General features: G+C 35.4%; 1 protein-coding gene across 3 annotated transcripts in view; it reads right to left on the bottom strand.

Annotated features, from left to right (window-relative positions):
* Window positions 1-21,065, bottom strand: part of KPNA5 (karyopherin subunit alpha 5) — a 52,500-nt gene extending 31,435 nt beyond the window's left edge. For 2 of the 3 annotated variants that reach the window (XM_059177751.1, XM_059177749.1), the window contains exons 1-8: window positions 20,840-21,065; window positions 20,528-20,692; window positions 14,621-14,754; window positions 13,130-13,231; window positions 12,929-13,028; window positions 11,242-11,336; window positions 8,561-8,692; window positions 6,278-6,366 (exon numbers count right to left, since the gene is read on the bottom strand). In XM_059177751.1, coding sequence (XP_059033734.1) covers window positions 6,278-6,366; window positions 8,561-8,692; window positions 11,242-11,336; window positions 12,929-13,028; window positions 13,130-13,231; window positions 14,621-14,754; window positions 20,528-20,692; window positions 20,840-20,843 — 821 coding nt within the window. In that variant the 5' untranslated portion in view covers window positions 20,844-21,065. The remainder of the gene's footprint in view (window positions 1-6,277; window positions 6,367-8,560; window positions 8,693-11,241; window positions 11,337-12,928; window positions 13,029-13,129; window positions 13,232-14,620; window positions 14,755-20,527; window positions 20,693-20,839) is intronic. The other variant, XM_059177752.1, reaches the window with a different exon arrangement.
* Window positions 21,066-21,680: the final 615 nt, after the last annotated feature.

Raw genomic sequence — 21,680 nt, forward strand, 5'->3', positions numbered from 1 at the left:
AAATATCTTAAAATAAATGAGCATAAAATCAAACATACTTAAACTTAATGGGATACCATGAAAGCAATGCTCAGAGAAAATTTTATAGCTATAAATACCTGTATTAAAGAAAGAAGATCTCAAATCAATTGCCTAAACTTCCACGTTAAGATACTACATAAATCAGAGCAAACTAAACCCAAAGCTAGCAGAAGGAAGGAAATAATAAAGAGCAGAAGAGTAAAAGAAATAAAATAAAGAGCAGAAAAATACTAGTGAAAATGAACTAAACCAAAAGCTGATTCTTAGGGGAAAAAAAATTCAACAAAGTTAACACCTTTACCTAGACTGATAAAGGAAAAAAGACTTAAAATTAAGAATGGAAGTGGGGAGGGGCAGGTGCCTGGGTGACTCGGCTGAGCATCTAACTCTTGGTTTTGGCAGAATTGAGCCCTCACTGGGCCCTCATTCAGTCTGCTTGTCCATCGCCCTCTGCTCCCCCTCTCCCCCACCGGAATAAGCACAGGTACATGTGTATGTTCACTCTCTCAAATGAATAAATTCTAAAAATAAATAAATAAATAATAAACAAATCTAAAATATTAAAAGATGTGGGGCTATTACTACTGATATTCCAGAAATAAGAATATAAGTATAAAAGAATACTATGGGGGTGCCTGGGTGACTCATTCAGTTCAGTTAAGTATATGGCTTCAGCTCAGATCATGATCCCAGTGTCCTAGAATCAAGTCCCACATCAGGCTCCCTGTTCAGCAGAGAAGTCTGTCTCTCCCTCTCCATTTGCCTCTCCCCCTGCTTATGCTCCCTTCTTGCTCTCTGAAATAAATAGAATCTTAAAAAAAAAATACTATGAGCAAGAATAAGTCAACAAATTGAATAACCCAGAAGAAATGAACAATTAGAAATTATATATAAACTACCAAAATGATTCAAGAAGAAACAGAAAATCTAAATAGGCCTGTAAGGATTAAATATATTGATCAGTAATAAAAAATCTCATAATAAAGAAGAGTCCAACACAAAACGGCTTCACTGGTGAATTCTACCAAATACAAGAAGAACTGAATCTTTCTCAAACTCTCCTGAGAAATAGAAGAGAACATTTCCTAACCTGTTTTATGAGCCAGCACTACCCTAATACCAAAGCCAAAGACATCACAGGTATAGACCAGTATTTCTAATAAATACACATGCAAAAATCTTCAACAGAATTCTAAGAAACTGAATCTAGCGATGGTTGTATACTATAACCTAATGGAATTTACCTAGGAAGGCAAAGATAGTTCAATGTACAAATAATAAATAATATACATTAACAGAATGAAGGTGAAAAAATGTGTGATCCTGTCAATTGATGCAGAAAAAGCATTTAACAGAACCCAACACTCTTTCATAATAAAAACACTCAACAAACTAGGAAAAAGAGCAAACTACCTTAACATGATAAAGAACATTTATGAAAAATCCACAACAACATACTCAATGGTGAAAGTGAAACCTTTTACTCAAATCAGAAACATGATGAAGATATCTGCTTTTCCCTGTTATGCAACACTGTACTAGAAGCGCTAGCTAGAGCAATTAGGCAAGAAAAAGAAATAAAGGTATTGAAATTAGAAAGCAATAACTGGAACTATTACTATTCACAGATGACATGATTTTATATAGAGAAATTTAAGAAAATCCACAACGAAGCCCTATTAGTGCTAATGAATGAATTCAACAAAGGTGCAGGCTACAAGATTAAAACACAAAAAGCAATTGTATGTCTATACACTACCACTGAACAAGTAAAAAAAAAATTTCATCTAAAATAGTGTCAAAAAGAATAAAATACTTAGGAATAAATTTAACCAATTCTGTACACTGAAAACTAATTCATATGGAATAGCAAGTAGCCCTGAATAGGTAAAACAATCTTTTTACTTAAATATTTATTTATTTGAGAGACAGAAAGAGAAAGCATGCACGAGCAAGGGGAGAGGCAAAGGAAGAGGGCAAGGGCGAGAGAGGGAGAAAATCTCAAGCAGACTCCCATTAAGCACAGAGCCTGATGTGGGCTTGATCTCACAACTCATAAGATAATGACCTGAGCTGAAATCAAGAGTCAGACACATAACTGATTGAGCCACTAGGGTACCCCTAAGTAGCTAAAACAATCTTGACCAAAAACAAAAACAAAAACAAAACTGAAATATTCACTTGTTGATTTCAAAATTCATCACAAAGCTACTCTAACCAAAACAATATGGTACCATTCAATGAGCAAAGAATACTCTCAAAGAATACTTCAACAAATTATGCTGTGATAAGTGAATGCCCTTGCATCATATAAAAAATTAACTAAAAATGTATCAAAGCTGTAAATATAAGAGCTAAGACTATAAGACTCTTTGAAGAAAACATAAGGACAAATATTCATGACTTTTGATTTGGCAACAGTTTCTCAAATTCAACACCGAAAGAATAAGCAACAAAAGGAAAAAAAATACACAAACTGGATTTCATCAAAATTAAAAACTTTGTGACTCAAATGGACACTATCAAGAGTGAAAACAACCCAGAAAATGCAAAAAGAAAAGATCTGTAAATCATTAATCTGATAAGAATGTATTCAGAATACATGAAGAATTCTTACAACATAGCAACAAAAGATAAGTAACTGAATTAAAAATTATTCAAAAGACTTAACAGACATTTCTCAGAAGAAGATATAGTCAGCAAACCCATGAAAAGATGTTCAATGCAAATCAAAGCAAAATGAGATACCATCTCACACCTACGAGGGTGGCTTAAATCAGAATAACTAGTGCTGGTGAGAACGTAGAGAAACTGAAATTCTCATACACTGCTGATGGGAATGTAAAATGCTGCTGCTGCTACGGAAAACAGTTCCTAAAAAGTCAAAGATAGAGTTACCATATGACCCAGCAATTCTCTTCATAGGTATATACCTAAAAAGAATTAAAAGCTACTATTTAAACAAAATCCTGTACATGAATGTTCAGAGGAATACTATTTAATCAACAAGTAGAAGATAAATGACCATCAACTGATGAATGGGTGCACAAAATGTGGTACATCCATACAAGAGAATGTTATTCTGCCATAAAAATAATGAAGTACTGATACATGTTATACTATGGATGAACCTTGAAAACAATATGCTAAGTGAAAGAAGCCAGATATAAAAAGTCATACAATGTATGATTCCATTTATATGAAATATCCAGAATAGGCAAATCCATACACAGCAGTGGTTTCCAAGGGCTGAGGCTAGAAGGAAATGGGACATGACAGCTTAATAGGTATTGGGATTTCTGTCTGGAACTTGATAGTGGTGATAGGTATAAAACCCTGCCAGTGAACTGGACATTTTAAAATAGTTAAAATGATAAATTTTATGCTATGTATATTTTACCATATACGAAAAAAATCTGTTCTACAGGTTTTCCTATAGTCTTTGAAACCTCCGAAAACCATAACTCACTTAAAAATAAAATACTTACATTGACTTTCTATATCAGGAGTTGAAAAACTTTTTCAGTAAATATTTTAGGCTTTGCAAGCCTTTTTCTGTAGCAACTATTCAACTCTGCTGATGTAGTATGAAAGCAAACGTAGATATTAAGTGAGCAAATGGGAGTGACTGTGCCCCAATAAAAACTTAAATTTACAAAACACGAAGCAGGCCAGATTTGGCTTGAGGCCTGTAGTTGGCCAAACTGTGTTGTATACTATTCGTTATCTATATTAATGAGGTTATTATAATCATTAAAGTCAAATTAAATTAAAACAGCAAGTGGGTCAGTATATGAAACCCGTAGTAGTAAGATTTACATTTGCTGATTTAGGTTTACTGCAAAATTACGTTTACTGAGAATCAAATGGAAGTAGAATAAAATTAAAACTCAAACAGAAATGATAAAACCAGACATTAATAGAAGTTTTACATTTACTTAAGCAATAGCTAAAACACAAATGTCAATGTGAACAGCAGATAAACCATAATCTTAATAAAAGCCAATAACTTTCTTCCTTTTGCCCAACAAAAGTGGGAGTATCTGGTAGCTAGGTTGACATAAATTCTTTTTTGCTATTTTTCTCAAATTTTTAAACTTTCTAACTTTTTAAGCCTACTTATTTTCTAAAATTCATTATATTTATAACTAGCACTACATAGCTGGGTACTTCTTCTCCATTAGAGCTTAGTTTTTAGTTTGGTTTCTTTGGTCATGATTAAAAGCTCCTTAGACCATTTAAAGGAATTAGACCTAAGAAATGTTTACTTACTAATTCAGAAACAATTACCAACTTGAGATAGTAATAAGAAAATGAGACAGAGAGCAAAAGTAAAAAGAAACAAAGTGCTCAGTTAATCTATGAACCATATAATGAGGCCAGACAAATCTCAAATTGAAAATTTAAGAGATACTTTCAATAGTATGAATTTCTTTTTTTTTTTTAAATTATGTTAGTCACTATACAGTACATCATAGTACATCAGTAGTTTTTTGGGGTTTTAATTTTATTTTATTTTTTTAAATTAATTTATTTATGTTCAGAAAAACAGTATTCACTATTTTTTCACCACACCCAGTGCTCCATGCAATTCATGCCCTCCTTAATACCCACCACCTGGTACCCCAACCTCCCACCCCACCGCCACTTCAAACCCCTCAGATTGTTTTCCAGAGTCCATAGTCTCTCATGATTCACCTCCCCTTCCAATTTATCCCAACTCCCTTCTCCTCTCTAACTCCCCTTGTCCTCCATGATATTTGTTATGCTCCACAAATAAGTGAAACCCTATGATAGTTGACTCTCTCTGCTTGACATCATCAGTTTTTAATGTAGTGTTCCATGATTCATTGTTTGCATACAACACCCAGTGCTCCATGCAATCCGTGCCCTCCTTAATACCCATCACCAGGTTCACCTAGCCCCCTGCCCCCCTCCCTTCTAAAACCCTCAGTTTGTTTCCCAGAGTCCATAATCTCTCACAGTTCGTCTTCCACTCCAATTTCCCCCCTTCATTTTTCCCTTCCTTCGCCTAATGTCCTCCATGCTATTCCTTATGTTCCACAGATAAGTCAAACAATATGATAATTGACTTCCTCTGCTTGATATATTTCACTCAGCATCATCTCCTCCAGTCCCATCCATGTTGATGCAAAAGTTGGATATTCATCCTTTCTGATGGCTGAGTAATAGTCCATTGTGTATATGGACCACGTCGGGAAATTTAAATCAAAACCACATTGAGATACTACCTTACACCAGTTAAAATGGCAAAAATAGTATGAATTTCAAAATAACCCTGATATTGAACTCTAAATCAGTATTTTCTTTTTATAGCTCAGCTAAATTCTTAAATACTTTGGAACATTAACTTTGAGTAAGACCAAAGTTAATGACATTATAGTAAGTGGTTCAGTGCCCTGCAGTAGTTAAGTATTCAATGTTAGTTGATTGAAACGCTGTGAAATCACTCTGTCCATGGAAAGTTACTCTCTCTAAAAGAATAAAATACCTTTTGCAAGCTAATAACTAAAAATTTATTCTTCCTTTCAATTCTTTAGCTTGGAGAGGATGGCTAATAGCACAGAAACAATAAAATTTTTCCTTTTACCATCTCCTCAATTACTTTTTTCTTTTTCACTACATGCCCGTGGCATCTAGCCTAAAAAAAAAAAGACCCTCTTAGTGAATGATAACCAAGATGAATAAAGGAATCTACCTTTCAAATAATTTTATGTAATTTCTTTAAAGCTCCTTACATTATAGGGTAATTTCTTTTTTAAAAATATATAATGCATTTTAAAAAGGAACTACTAAATAAATCATTTAATTCTAATTCCAAAAGAAAAATCTCTTATGATCTTTGTTCTCTGAACATTTCCATATCAAATACAAAAACCTGATATCCTAAATATATCCTCTGTTCATGTACTAAAGATTGCCTCCTTTAGCAAAACTTAAATTTTTATTGTACTAAAAATTACCACATATCCTTATTTTGTAGAATTATTACTTCAGCATAGTAAGCATCAAGCACACAATAAATACTATTAAGTATGGCTTAAGAAAATATAAAGACCAATACAAAACCGGAAAATTTCTTGGTTTGCTTTTGCTATTGCTCTTGCAGAAACAGCTCAACATACCCCAAATTTAAAAGCATCACTGAAAAACGTAATTGTGTATGTAGAAATACAGTGCAGAATAGTTTTCTTTTACAAAACTAGTATTAATTTAATTGTGATAAAGTACTTACTCTAAAAGAGGTGGAAGTATTTCACAATTCAAAACAAAATCTCTGCATTCTGCATTGTCACCAGCAATATTACCAAGTGCCCAAACAGCCTTAGAAAAATGAGAAAAAAACATTCTGTTACAATATCTTAAATAAGATGCGCTCTCTTAAGAATGAGATTTTAGTATAGAATGAACAAAGTAATAGTTTCCAAGATGTTAAAAAAAAAAGAAAAAAGCTAGTAGGACAGTAAAGAAAGTTTAATAGTACCATTTACTAATATTTTTAATCAACTGAAGGATAGGGCATTAACATTTTTCATTACACATGGTGAAATGTTTATTCTGTTCAACAAAGATGATAGTCTATCTACTCCGAATCTACATGGAAAGACAAAATTATCAATTTAGCGAATTTTGCAATTACCTATACTAGAAGTTTGTTCCTATGCCAAGGATTCCACTCACTGGGAAGGGATTGATTTATAAAAGAAGGGAAGGAGAGACAAAATATAGAGAAGTCAAGTAAAGCTACTATGAGAATTAGCTTGGACTGATCTCTGAAAATAAGCTTAGAATTAGTCCAGGTTCATTATAATTTTTTAAATAATTTAAGTAAAAGATCAAATTATTCACTTATTAAATTTCAATTAAATGACAAATTATGCAAATGAAAATCATCATTTCATTATATTCTCACTTCACATTTTTCAAATACATGCAAAAGTAGACATAAGTTACTTTTACAACTGGGAAAATTTTAACATTTAAAATATGAGTTAGTATTTTTAATATTTACCCTAGGCCTAAGTTCATTTTCTATTTTTTTTAAAAATATTTTACAAGACAGGTGTCTGAACCAACTAACCCACAGAGCCACCTTAAGAAAATCTTTTGAAGTAATGACATTTTTCACCCTGTGAAGTCTAATACTGGTGGGGAAATTATTATGTATAGTTTCTTTGGAGGTCAACTTTGAAATACATGATTAGAACTTGAAAATTTTTTCTTTTACCAGGGTTAAGTCATTTTTCCTAATGAAATAATCAAGATATACATACAGATTGATAGTGATGTTTATCATAATATTAATATGCCAGAAATAACTCTAATATATAACTGAGAAATAGATCACAAATTATGGTTCATACTGGACTAGATAATGAGTAATCAGGAAAATTTTCTTGGAAGATTAATACCATTAGAAAAGGCTACCAATATCAATTAAGTGGGGAAAAAAAAAAACCCGTGTGTGTGTGTGTGTATACATACATATATGTACATATATATAAAACTAAACAGATGAATGGATGGTAGATCAACAGATCAATTTGCCCTAAAAATAGTTCAAAACAAAAACATTTTATTTTCTTTCACTGGTACAAAGTAAATGTGATTAAATTTTCCCTCTTGCAACAACTGTGAGAATTTATCATGTCTATTTAAAAAGTTACATTAGGGGGGCACTTGGGTGGCTCAGTGGGTTAAAGCCTCTGCCTTCGGCTCAGGTCACGATTCCAGGGTCCTGGGATCAAGCCCCACATCGGGCTCTCTGCTTAGTGGGAAGCCTGCTTTCCTTCCTCTCTCTCTGCCTTACTCTCTGCTTACTTGTGATCCCTGTCTGTCAAATAAATAAATAAAATCTTTTAAAAATAAATAAATAAATAAAAATTAAAGAAAATAAAAAGCCACATTAGGAATCAGGAGGGAGACAAACCATAAGAGACTCTTAATCTCACAAAACAAACTGAGGGTTGCTAGGGGGGAGGAAGGATATGGAGAGGGTAGCTGGGTTATGGACATTGGGGAGGGTATGTGATATGGTGAGTGCCGTGAAATATGTAAGCCTGACGATTCACAGAAATGTAGCCCTAGGGCAATAATAGATTATATGCTAATAAAAATAATTTAAAAAAGTAAAAATAAATAAAAGAGCAAATCGACTAAGGGCTTAAAAAATTTTTGATATTTTAGAAAGAAGTAACAAAATAATCTACGTACATGCAAAGAATAAGGAGTCAGACCAGCCCAGGTTTAAAACTTAGTTCAGCCATCCACTGTGACTAGGTAGATTACTAACTTTTCTGAGTCTCAGTATGCTTTTTTATACATGGGAATAGTAATTTCTGATACCTGACATCACACCTACAGAGAACCCAGGATTATGCCTGAGACAGTGCATTCTGGCTTCCTTCTAATTTGACACTGAAGAGGAATTACTGTATTTTAACAAACGCAATGCACATGCAACTCTCAAGAGAACATAAAAATCTAGTAAATATAACCATTCAGATTAGAAACATACCTGCTCTTGCACATCTTCATGCTCTGAATTAAGAAGTTTGATAAAAATTGGAACAGCCCCAGTTTCAATCACTACCTTGGTATGCAGAAAAGTTCCAGATGCTATATTAGTTAATGCCCATGCAGCTTCAAACTAAGGAAAAACAAAGGTAGAATAAATGAAAGCACCAAAGAAATGTCAGAAAAAAAGGGAAGAAGAGAGGGAGTAAAGGGTTAGCTGGACAAGCCTTTAAAGACTGATTTATGATTAATAAGATTAATCAGATTTCATAAATAAAAACCCTTGGTTTTAAAAACAGGACTCAATCTGGAAAAATGAAAGAGACTGTAATGAAAATTTTCAAAATCATGAACAATAAATGAACACATCTGAAGTTGTATTTCACAGAACTCCTAATGCTTACTATTTAGAGAGCCAAGTGTCCTAAAGCAAGCAGTTTAAAACTAATGAGACACTACTTAAAAGAACGTGAAAAGAAGGGCCATCTGCACCCCAATGTTTATAGCAGCAATGGCCATGGTCGCCAGACTATGGAAAGAACCAAGATGCCCTTCAACGGACGAATGGATAAGGAAGATGTGGTCCATATACACTATGGAGTATTATGCCTCCATCAGAAAGGATGAATACCCAACTTTTGTAGCAACATGGACGGGACTGGAAGAGATTATGCTGAGTGAAATCAGTCAAGCAGAGAGAGTCAATTACCATATAGTTTCACTTATTTGTGGAGCATAACAAATAGCATAGAAGACATGGGGAGTTAGAGAGGTGAAGGGAGTTGGGGTAAATTGGAAGGGGAGGTGAATCATGAGAGACTATGGACTCTGAAAAACAATCTGAGGGGTTTGAAGTGGCAGTGGGGTGGGAGGTTGGGGTACCAGGTGGTGGGTATTAAGGAGGGCACGGATTGCATGGAGCACTGGGTGTGGTGAAAAAATAATGAATACTGTTAGGCTGAAAATAAATAAATTAATATTAAAAAAAAATAAAAGCAACAGTGCATTTATGTAACTTAGAATCTTAAAAGGTACTTTTGATTCCCTAGGGATGGATCACCTAGTTCCAACCTCATTTAAGAAATTAATTAGAAGTCCAGAGACTTAGATGATTTGTTCAAAGAATTCACTATTAGCAAAGCCACAGGCAGGACTTGTATTCCTGTAAGCAGTAGAACCTCTGAAAAGTCATTCATATCAATTCCACTTAAATCTGAATATACTTAAATGTGATGGATTTGTAACACAAGAAACAGAAAATTCAACCCATGGCTCCCAAACAATAAACTAGCAAAGTACTGAAAATGATCTATAAATCCACAGGCAAACTAAAGAATGACCATAACTTCAAAAATATTTGACACAGACAACTTTTCACATGAAAGGTACATAGCACTATGATTAATAAAATAAAATTTTATTATTTTAATTTTGTTATTTTAATAAATAAATACAATATTTTAAATAAAAATATAAAAAATATATTAAAAATAAAATTTATAAAAAGTAAAAACAATATTTTAATTTTGTAATATAATGCCTTACACACAATATATGGCTAAAACTATCACTCAATTTTATTTATTTGTATTTACTCATTTCCTCTTTCATTCATTTATAACTAAAAAGCCAAATAATTAAGTATCAGGAGGCTTGGGTTTTACTCTGGACTTGAGGCTTAAATAGAAAGCAAATGGACTAAAAATCATGACCTATAGTCCTTACAGATTATACCTAAAGACCTTGAAAAATAATGGACAGTATTACTATATATAGCACAAAGTGGCTTTTTCCTCAGACATCCTTATCGTAAACACTCTCAAAATTTTTCAGCATAAAAATCTTGATAAGTAATATTCATGTGTGTAACACATTTCTTTGCTTCTTATCTAAAGTGTGAGGAGCTTTCCCAAATTACTCAAATATGTGGAACACTATTCTAAGTTGTAATTTCAACAACTATTACTCAAATACTAGTAACAATCTTCCATTACTGACAATAGCACTGGTAAACTAGGTGCAGCTCCTGTGCAATTCCTGATAGATAAAATTCCACATTGTATTCCTACTTAAGAATATACATAGCAATGAAATCAGGAAAAGCAATCTTTCTTTAAAAAAAAAAACAGTAAAATATTTGCAAAATTCAGTAATTTACTATTAGCAGCCAATTATTTGGAAGACATCTTACAAGGGCCTTTAGAGTATAGCTGAGAAGCAATGCTCATTTGGACAAACCTAACTTTGGTCACATTTTAGTTGATTTTACTGATTTTTTTTTTTTTAAAAGCTAATCAGATAAAAATGTTTTAAAAGGTAAAAGAGTTTATACTAAAAAGTTACAACCCTTATTAGCTAAGAGCCAAAAAAAATTTACCCATTAACATTTTAATTTGAGGTTTTCTAAAATGAAAAATTTACTAAAAGTTGACAACTACAAAATTTTTATGAACATTATGAATGATTTTATATAGTTTTCTCAAAATTGTTTTAATGAAGCAGTTCCTACAAAAAACTAGCATTGCAAACATGACTACGGGAAGACGAATGGCACTACCTTTTCCTTTAATTGCCAAGTATTTCCTGAATGCTTACAATATATTTAGTATTGTAGAAGTTCACTAGAAACTTTAATCACGTTATTTCTGGAAAGAGATTAAGAAAGAAAACTTTAGAACTCACCTGTAAAGTACAATTTTCATTTCTTTCAAGAAATTTCACAAATCTCTGTACAACTCCTGGTTTCTGTATAACCTGATCAATTGGTGGATTAGGTTCTAAAAATTTAAAAAGAATTAAGTTATTTATAGGCACAGAAAGATAATAACCTGGTCCCTGTGTCAATTAACAGGATGCACAAAATAAATCTTTCCTAGGTTTCACTGACCAAGTTTAAAAGCCTCAGGTGAGTTTAACTGAAGTAAACAAATATTCTCAAAAATGCAGTCCTTATTGGAAAGCAAATTCTTTTTCATTAATCACAGTAAAAAAAAAATTTAAAATACTGTCTACACAAATATTTAGTACTTTAAGTTGAAGGATATTTAGAAGGTCATCTTTTTTTTTTTTTTTTTTTTTTTTTTTTTTTTTTTATTTAAAGATTTTTATTTATTTATTTGACAGAGAGAAATCACAAGTAGGCAGAGAGGCAGGCAGAGAGAGAGAGAGGAGGAAGCAGGCTCCCTGCTGAGCAGAGAGCCCGATGCGGGACTCGATCCCAGGACCCTGAGATCATGACCTGAGCCGAAGGCAGCGGCTTAACCACTGAGCCACCCAGGCGCCCAAGGTCATCTTCACAACATGGAGTATTTCAGTCTAATACTCAAAACACCAACTGATAGATAATCTTCCCCCTAATCCTGTATAAGAATACCTCATTTTCCAGAGATGTCTCCTTCCCTATCAACCATTATCTAATACTTCTCAACTAAATGATATTCTGTTCTGTGAAGGTATCATTCATTATTCACAGAAAACCTACTGGACTATGTAGGATTCTTCATAAATTTTCATGAAATGCAGAGGGCTTTTGAGAGTCATAAAATCTCTAAGAAATTTTAAAACAGGGAGGGGGTTTGGGAGAAGGGGGTGGGATTATGGACATTGGGGAGGGTATGTGCTTGGGTGAGTGCTGTGAAGTGTGTAAACCTGGTGATTCACAGACCTGTACCCCTGGGGATAAAAATATATGTTTATAAAAAATAAAAAATTAATTAAAAAAAAAGAGAAATTTTAAAACAAAAATATGCAAAATTAAAACCAAGATATTTCAGCTACTGACAACCTAAGTATCAACAACTCTTCCTTCTCCCTTGGCTTCAACAAAAAGTATGCTCTTGTGGTTCCCTAGGATATTCTGTTAGTGTTCCATATTTATCTAACAAAAAGGATAAAAAAGACCTCCTTTAGGGTTCCCTGTATGGCTCAGTCAGTAGAACAAGTGACTAGATCTCGGGGTTGTGAGTTCAAGCCCCACATTGGGCATGGAGTCTACTTAAAATAAATAAATATACTTTATAAAAAAAATAGATATTGGGGCGCCTGGGTGGCTCAGCGGGTTAAAGCCTCTGCCTTCGGCTCGGGTCATGATCCCAGGGTCCTGGGATCGAGCCCCACATCGGGCTCTCTGCTCCGCAGGGAGCCTGCGTCCTCCTCTCTCTCTGCCTGCTTCTCTGCCTACTTGTGATCTCTGTCAAATAAATAAAATCTTTAAAAAAAAAATAGATATTCCTTACAAGTATATTTTCAAGAAAAATTAAGACCTACTGTCTTACTGAAGATGATGATGTCTTAAAATAAAAAATATCTAATAAATAAAACTCTCAGAACCTTTTAATATCAAATAAGCATACTTGAAAATAATTCTTGCCTTTGGAAAGCAGCTTTCTAAATTTCTGTGTTGCTGTTAGCTGTTGATCAGCATTGTTAGAAAAAATCATCTGAACCATATCTGTGGTGATAACTTCTTCCTAAAAACAGAAAATATAACAACACTTAATATTTTGCATGAATAACTGTTGTATGAAATACTGTTGAAGTATAATTTGAAATATATTTTTGTAAAATCTACCTCTGGAATGGGGACAGTGGAACTGATATCTGGATCCTGGATAGGACTTTCTAGCATAGACTCATCGTTTCTGGGCAAAGAGACATTTCTGCGTTTGAACAACTGTAATAAAGAGAAATAACTTTATACACTGGGCTTTCCATAAAACACTGAATTCCCATAGAATTATATTTTTCATTTATGTGAACAAAACAAAACGATTTAAAATTCTACATGTTTACTATTTCTCAATCACTATACCATGAAGATCTAAATTATCTTTGAGAAGTTAAACTCTCCTGACTTGGTTAGCTCTTACGAGCAGACCATTTTGGGTCAATTCTTATTCTCAGGTCTTGGCCTCCCATAAGTAGAGTACACATTTACTTTTAATAGAATTTGAAAAAGTACAGATGCTCCCAGTGATATATGCGATATCTAAGAATTTTTCCAAGAAAATCTTAATAAAAAACCAAATTAGTTATATGGGAGAAATACTGTGGTATATTAACAAACAAATTACAGATTAATAAGGAGCAGAGAACAACTCTGAGGAAATATGGCCCTATCCTTTTTATTTTGGGAATGAATAAAAATTTAAAAAAAGAGAGAGAGAGAGGAGGAGTGAAGCAGAGTAACATCACTGAGGGGAATTTATAGATACATTTTCTATATCAAAATAGGTAAGAAAAAAAATCTGGTATATTCTTTCTGATAGCTAAAGAAATACTGCTCTTCTTCAAATAGTATACATTTCCTTCTAATCATTCATCCAACAGATTTTTTGAGTCCTTAATGTAATAAAGTAGGGAGTATGCTAGATACTATAGATAGGAAGATGACAAATCATATTTCTAAAACAGGCCTTTCTCTACTTTCATCATTGCTAGTACTTTCTACACATTAGTTTTTAATTCACACATGTGAGGACTATACCCTCTTAATATAAACACTTCTAAATTTAAGTGTATCTTGGAATGAAAAATGTTGAGATATATTCTTTTAAAGGATTTTTCTATTCCTTATGTCACATACACAAAGTTCAAAGCAGAGAAGGCTAAGAGAGCTAGCTGGCTGAACTATAGAAGGAAAAGTATGAGTAGCATAGGTAGAGGACTGTAATTAACTTAGGAGCAAGAACTATGAAAACCCACAAAGCAACAAATAAATATTATGGTTTTTTGGGGGGGTAGTGGGCAAATCTGGTAGTGACAAATGGAAGTGATCTAAATAGGCTTAAGAGTAAAAATTTCTTAACACTGGGATAAAATATGATTAAGATAAAAGGCTTATCAATAAAACAGAAAAGTTGTTCCTCTCAGTGATTAAAAACAGCACACAATTCTGATTCATGAAGTATTCCTGGAGTCTAATAAAGAATAGATTGATATTCAATTTCCTAAAAATACTTTATCATTTTTAATTATCTAAAAATAAGCAATGATAATGTAACTTCTAAAAGCTATATAATGTGTCTGTGTTAAATAGATTTAAATATTTTAAAACACCCACCTGCTCTTCCCTTTTTTGTTTTCGAAGCTGTATTCCTTCTTCTTCTCTTCGTCTACGCATTTCTTGGGGATTTAGGGCTTTATTCTTGTAACTTTTCATTCTATAGTTATCTTTCCCTGGACTAGCCATTGCATCTTGAGGTTAGGAGAGAAGAAAACATATACTGATAATTCTCAAAACAACATGTGATGTTTACTAGGTAAACTAAGTTCATGCTTACTGCTTAAATAGATTGACAAAATTAATTCTGAAAATTACGTACAAAGAATACATTCCCTCATTCCCACATCAATATTGGAGCAAAGTAACCAAAATTTTTGGACTAAATTATCAAACAAATAACAGATTTTGGTCTAAACACAGATAAAGTCATTATCCTAATTTCACTGATTTTAAGATGCACTCCCCAATGCCTGGAATTTTAACCTTTCGGAAGAGGGATGCATCTTAAAATCACTGTCTGCCAGGATATAATCAATCATAAAGTAGTTGGGTAAAAAACTTTAAAATTACAGCTCTTGGCAAGATCAAAAGATAGCCAGAGTGAGTGAAGTATCTCTACTTTCAATGGAATATATTATTAGGCTTCAATAAGCATCCCTCAAATATTTTGGGGGGTCTGGCTTCTTTCATTTACTTAAGGTGCTGTCTTCGGAACTAAGGGTGTATGGCTCATGACTTCAGTCATGACTGCAATACTAATTTGCAATACAAGGGTATAATTACTTCTTTTTAAATACTGAAATACTGGGCGCCTGGGTGGCTCAGTTGGTTGGACGACTGCCTTCAGCTCAGGTCACGATCCTGGAGTCCCGGGATCGAGTCCCACATCGGGCTCCCAGCTCCATGGGAAGTCTGCTTCTCCCTCTGGCCTTCTCCTTGCGCATGTTCTCTCTCACTGTCTCTCTCTCAAATAAATAAATAAAATCTTAAAAAAAAAAAAATACTGAAATACTGGGGCACCTGGGTGGCTCAGTGGGTTAAAGCCTCTGCCTTCGGCTCAGGTCATGGTCTCAGGGTCCTGGGATCGAGCCCCGCATCAGGCTCTCTGCTCTGTGGGAAGCCTGCTTCCTCCTCTCTCCCTGCCTGCCTCCCTGACTACTTGTGATCTCTATCTATCAAATAAATAAATAAAATCTTAAAAAAAAAAATACTGAAATATTTGTATACTTTATTTTTAAGTAGTTTTATTATAAATGTATTTGAACGCATTAACATTTATGTAAACATATTCTTACAAGTATATTTACAATATTTTATATAACACTTTACATTTAAAATAATATAATTTTACTTTCAGAAACCAGAGAGTGTTGTGATCAATTAACACTTATGAAGTAAAAAGCAGAAAAGGAAAGGCTGGCATTTATCTGCCATCTCTGATGTTGAAGATAGACTAATGAACTGGTAAATTATACTGTAAATAGTAAAGTACACTAAAACATATGCATTAAATCCTGTGAGAGCAAAGAAGACATAGCAACTAACTGTGCTTTAGGGAGTTCTGAAAGTTATCTTAAAAGAGCAAGAATTTGTCAGGGGAGAGAATGAAAAGGAAAAATCGGGAAGGAATAAGTATCTCAAGCAGAGGACTGTATGTCAAGGCAAAGAGTTCTTGCAGAAGACTGGCACAAATACAAAGCAGTAAGAGACTAAGTGTGCCTAAACAAGATTTGTGGGAGAAAACACAGGAGATAAAGCTAGAAAGGTAACTAAGAACACATGGTTCGTGCACGAGGTTGAGAAATTTGGACATGATCCTAAGTAACAACTGAAAAAATTAAAGAGAAGATTGTCTTGAACTTTGATGAAGATCTGAACTAAATTAGCAGCTACACTGGAAATATGGAAGACTGGTTGATTTCAGAAATATTGTAGAAATTGATTTAATAAGAATTAGAGACCAAATAAATGTAAGGAAAATGTGGTAAAGAAGAAAAAAGAGTTTAGGGCTCCTGGGTGGCTCAATTAAGCTTCTGCCTTCGGCTCAGGTAGTGATCCCAGGGATCAAGGCCAACATCAGGCTCCCTTGCTCAGCTGGAAGTATGCTTCTCCCTCTCCTACTCCCCCTGCTTGTGTTCTCTGTGTGTGTGTGTGTGTGTGTGTGTGTGTGAAATAAATAAATAAATAAATAATCTTAAAAAAAAAAAAAAAGGAGTTTAGGATGACTCTAATATAGCTTGATCTATTTCAGTACAGTAACAAAATAAGTCAAGACAAGGAATAAAGATGGAGTATCAAAGTGATGGTTTTGTTTGGTTGCCTCTTTGTTTTTGAGATGAAAACAATGAGTTGTTTTATTTTTAAAATTTTTAAAGACTTTTTTTATTTGTCAGAGAGAGAGCGACAGGCAGAGATTGAAGCAGGCTCCTCCCTGAGCAAGGAGCCGGATGCAGGACTTTATCCCAGGACCCTGGGATCTTGACCTGAGCCAGGAAGGCAGCCGCTTAACTGACTGAGCCACCCAGAGTCCCTTTTTTCAATTTATATTTAAATTATAAATAGCAAAGAAAGAAAAAATCACTCTTTTGATACAAAGTTCTATGAATGTGACAAATGCACAGGCATAAAACTTTCACAATCAAGACACTACTCCATGACCCCTAAAAAATGTGGTCATGCTGCTCCTATTAACCCCTCTCCCATTCTTAATACCTGGTAACCACTGATTGGTTCTATACCTTCATAGTTCTGACCTTTCCTGAATTTCACATAAATGAAATAATAACAGTATATAGTCTTAAACTGGCTACTTTTATTTAGCATGGTGTTATTTGTGAGATCCATACTGTTGGCATGCATTGGTAATTTATTCCTTCTTATTGTTGAGTAGTATTCTATTGCATAGATATGCCAGTTTGTCCATTCATTAGTTGAAGGACATTTAGTTTGCCTCTAGCTTAGTGCAGTTATGAATAAGCCTGTATAAATATTCATGCACAGGTTTTTGTGTAAATATAAGTTTTCATTTGTCTTGGGTAAATATCTAGAATTAGGACTGATGGATAATATGGCAAGTGTATGCTTCACATTTTATAAGAAGCTGCCAAAATGCAAAGTATTCCATCAGCAATGTATAATACTTCCTGTTGTTCTATGCTCTGCCAACACTTGGCATTGTCAGATTTTGTTGGTAATTGTAGCCATTCTAATAGATGTATAGTACCTTTCATTTTAAACGTATTATACTTATGGAGAACACACAGGACTTTAAGACCTATAGATGGTTAAAAGTATGGGTCAAGGAGTGGCTCAGTCGGTTAAGCTTTTGGCTAGGATCATGATCCCAGGGTCCTGGGATGAAGCCCCATGTCAGGCTCCCTGCTCAGCGAGTAGCCTGCTTCTTCCTCTTCCTCTGCCTGCAACTCCCCTTGCCAATGCTCTCTCTGTCAAATAAAATAAAGTCTTAAAAAAAAAAAAGTATGGGTCAAAACTCAGGAAGAGTCCTAACTGAGCTAGGGGAGAAATTTCTAGAATGTTTGTTTACATTTGAGTGGGAAAAGGAAAGAGCAACAGAAACCAAAAAGAAGGAGGTCAGCTAATCAGAAGGAAGAGTCATGAAAGAGAAAGGAATTCAAAAGACAAGGAGTATTTCATTTGTAGTAGCACTAAAAATAAGCCACTCCATTTATTCATTCACTGATTCATCCAGCAAATATAAGTGCCTACAATAAGCCAAGTACCACATGAGGCACAAGACTGGATAATTAGGTCATTGGTAAAGATAGGGAGAGAGATTTCATTAGTGGTAGAGCTAAAAGTAGAATGGAATAGGCTGAACCCTTCAGAATGATTTAAAAAGTACTTTGTGCCTTTGAACCTAACACATGTACATTCTAGCAATTTAAGTATACTTATAATATACTTATTTATTATATTTATATATTTAAAATATACTTATTTATAATATTTATTATAATTATAATATTTATAATTTATAATATTTATAATATCCTTAAAGTATTCAATGAACTGATCAACAATACTGGGTAGACCTACAAATACCATTAGAAATAGCTTAATCTTAAAAAAAAAAGAAATAGCTTAATCTAACTTTATTAATAACAATGTTCAGCATTATTCCCTAAGTATTTCATATATAAAAACTGTCTCATTAATAACAACTTAGGCTCTAGGAAGGGAATAACAGAGATGAGTTCACTGCAGAGCAAACTGGGCTTCAACATTAGTTGTTGAATTATGCTCAATAAGTATAAAATATTCTAGCAAAATGAAATGTTCACAGTAATAAACCTCTTAATACTTACCACTTACATTAGGCTTTTCGAGGCCATTGGCCTGTAACCGTTTTTGTTTTAAGATTTTATTCACTTATTTGACAGAGGAGAGAGAGGGAACACAAGCAGGGGGAGTGGGAGAAGGAGAAGGAGGCTTCCTGACAAGCAGGGGGCCAGATGCGGGGCTCCATCCCACCACCCTGGATCATGACCCAAGCCAAAGGCAGATGCTTAACAACTGAGCCTCCCAGGTGCCCCTCTCTAACCATTTGTGATCACACATCCTCACATGTGCAAAATTTATTTCTGCATTCATCCTCAATGTTTATTTATATGTAAGTATTACTAACATAATAATCTAATCCATTATAAAATTAAAGGAGGGCATGTGTTGTGATGAGCACTGGGTGTTACATGTAACTAATGAATCATTGAACACTACCATAAAAACTAATGATGCACTGTAATCTGGCTAACTGAACAAAGTAACAATTAATTAATTAGAAAATTTTTAGAAAGGAATAGTTTTAAAAGGTAAAGAAACAAGTTCTAATACCTTCCCCCCATATCTGATTCAATTACCTGTGCCTCCACAACCTACACACTGGATACTTCTTCTAAAACCTTTAATTCAAGTGACCACACTAAAACCTTTACATAAATATGTTAACCAAATAAAATGCACTCTGAACAGCTCATATATCATTTGTTCCTTTTTCTGATGTCATTCTAACTTTTTATTTAATAACACCTGCAATCCTCACTGCAGTTGTCTTAAAGCGGACATAAAGACCAAGAAAAATCATCTCTAAAGGTGCCTGACCCAACAGGATTGTTCCCTTTTCTGGAAAATAACTTTAAAGGCTATATTTCAAAGGTTGCCATCTCATACAAGTTATTTTAAATATAAGAAATACTATTCAGATGCTCTGAATCCCCAACAGAGGGTTGGGTTGTTTGTTTGCTTGTTTTCAGTCATAAGCTTAATTTTCACCCAGCTCTTTGGAAAACTGTTTTGAGGCTGGGAGACTAACTGGAATTTGAACTTTTTCTAGTACCTATTAACGGAATTTCTTGTGCCCGGAAGTCTCCATTTCTCCGGTTTGGGTGCCTATTAGTAACATCATAACAGGTACAAAAGGGTAAGTGTGCTGAGTGAGCCCTTAGGACTTAAAGACAGAAAGGATAGAGCTGTTTCTTACCAAGGAAGAAAGTCGCTCTCTTACAGAATATGAGTCCTAAGTGTTGTAATTAAGAGACATCAAGTCAGAGGTTTGTTTTTAAAAAATGTTTTAAAAGCCAAAGAGTGAATGCTGATGTCGTCTATTTTTGAAGTATCACTATCCCGCTTCACAGCTTTCGAATCCTTTATCTCTTATGCATTACCGCGGAAACACTTAATTTTCATCTTGGAAGGGAGCTGGCAGGTTATTAACCCACCCCTGCCGACGTCCACACAGCCCTCCGAGGCACCTGCATCCAGGTGGAGGAGGGCAGCGGGCGACCGCGACGGTGCGACAAGTAGCCCTCCCCGCCCCCAGCCCCAGAGCCACCCCTGCCGTATTCTGGAAACTGGAACTAATACGCTGCTGCTGGGCTCACACAGACGCCGAGACCCAGGAGTGAAGGGCAACGACTGACAAGCCCGTGTACCGGGAACAGGAACTACCAAGGCACGGAGAAGCCGAACCGCAGGAGGATGAGCTCGGCCGTTTAAGGATCCCTCCGAAGGCCAGCCTGGCTGCCTGCGAGGATCTGTATTCCCCGCACCTTCGCGTCAGTAAGGAATAGGTCCGGCTGCCACGCCCCCGCCACCGCGGTCTCCCTCGGGAACCTGAGGGGAAAAAACCCGGCAGCATGGCCTGGTCCTCAAGCTTTCGCAGAGAAGGGGTAAATAAAAACAGTGGCCCCCGGTACCAGTAACTCCCAAAGGGACCAAGCCCGAGGTTCACCCGAACTGGCCTGTGTCACTCCCACTTACCCATTAATGTGGCAGTACCCGATGCCTTAACTTCCCAGTTCCCGGTTGCTGCGTCCGCTGCAGGTAACAGGAGGGTCGCCACTCCGCCCCTAGCGTTGAACGTAGCGACAAGGTTCGCAGCTCAAGATGGCGGCTACCTGCGCCCCTTCCCCGAGACCCCGAGGCTCGGCTCCCAGAAGCCCTTGCATGCGGCGACCGCAGTGGTGGCGGCGGCAGCTGCACCCGCCGGTAGAGGGGCGGAGAGCAGCGAGCGTTGCAGCTCCACCCACCGAAGGAGGAGGAGCCGGCTCCTGCACTGCCTCCGGAATTTTAAACCTGCGCGGACGCGGTGCTTGCGGTGTGTTAGACTGCCCTAGTCCTCTGTGCGAGCTCTCATTCATTCACTCATTCGTTGGTTTAGTTTGTTTATTCATTCATTCATCCTACAAGATAGTATTGATGGAAGGCCTGATCTGTGCTAGACACTGTTTTAGATATTAGAGCTGTTATAGCATACACAACGGAAAAATTCCAACCTCGTGGGGCGCCTGGGTGGCTCAGTGGGTTAAAGCCTCTGCCTTCTGCTCAGGTCATGATTCCAGGGTCCTGGGATCGAACCCCGCATTGGGCTCTCTGCTCAGCAGGGAGCCTGCTTCCTTCTCTTTCTCTGCCTGCCTCTCTGCCTACTTGTGATCTCTGTCTGTCAAATAAATAAATAAAATCTTAAAAAAAAAAAAAAATTCCAACCTCGTGGATCTTTACAGAGGCTCTTCTTCAGCTGCATTAACCTCTTCCTGTATGTCCTGCTCATTCATTTCAAGCTTTGGAATTTGCCATTTATTTAAAATTTGGATTCTATAAC

Source organism: Mustela lutreola, chromosome 6, assembly GCF_030435805.1.
Source record: "Mustela lutreola isolate mMusLut2 chromosome 6, mMusLut2.pri, whole genome shotgun sequence".
In the NCBI taxonomy this organism is placed as follows: domain Eukaryota; kingdom Metazoa; phylum Chordata; class Mammalia; order Carnivora; family Mustelidae; genus Mustela; species Mustela lutreola.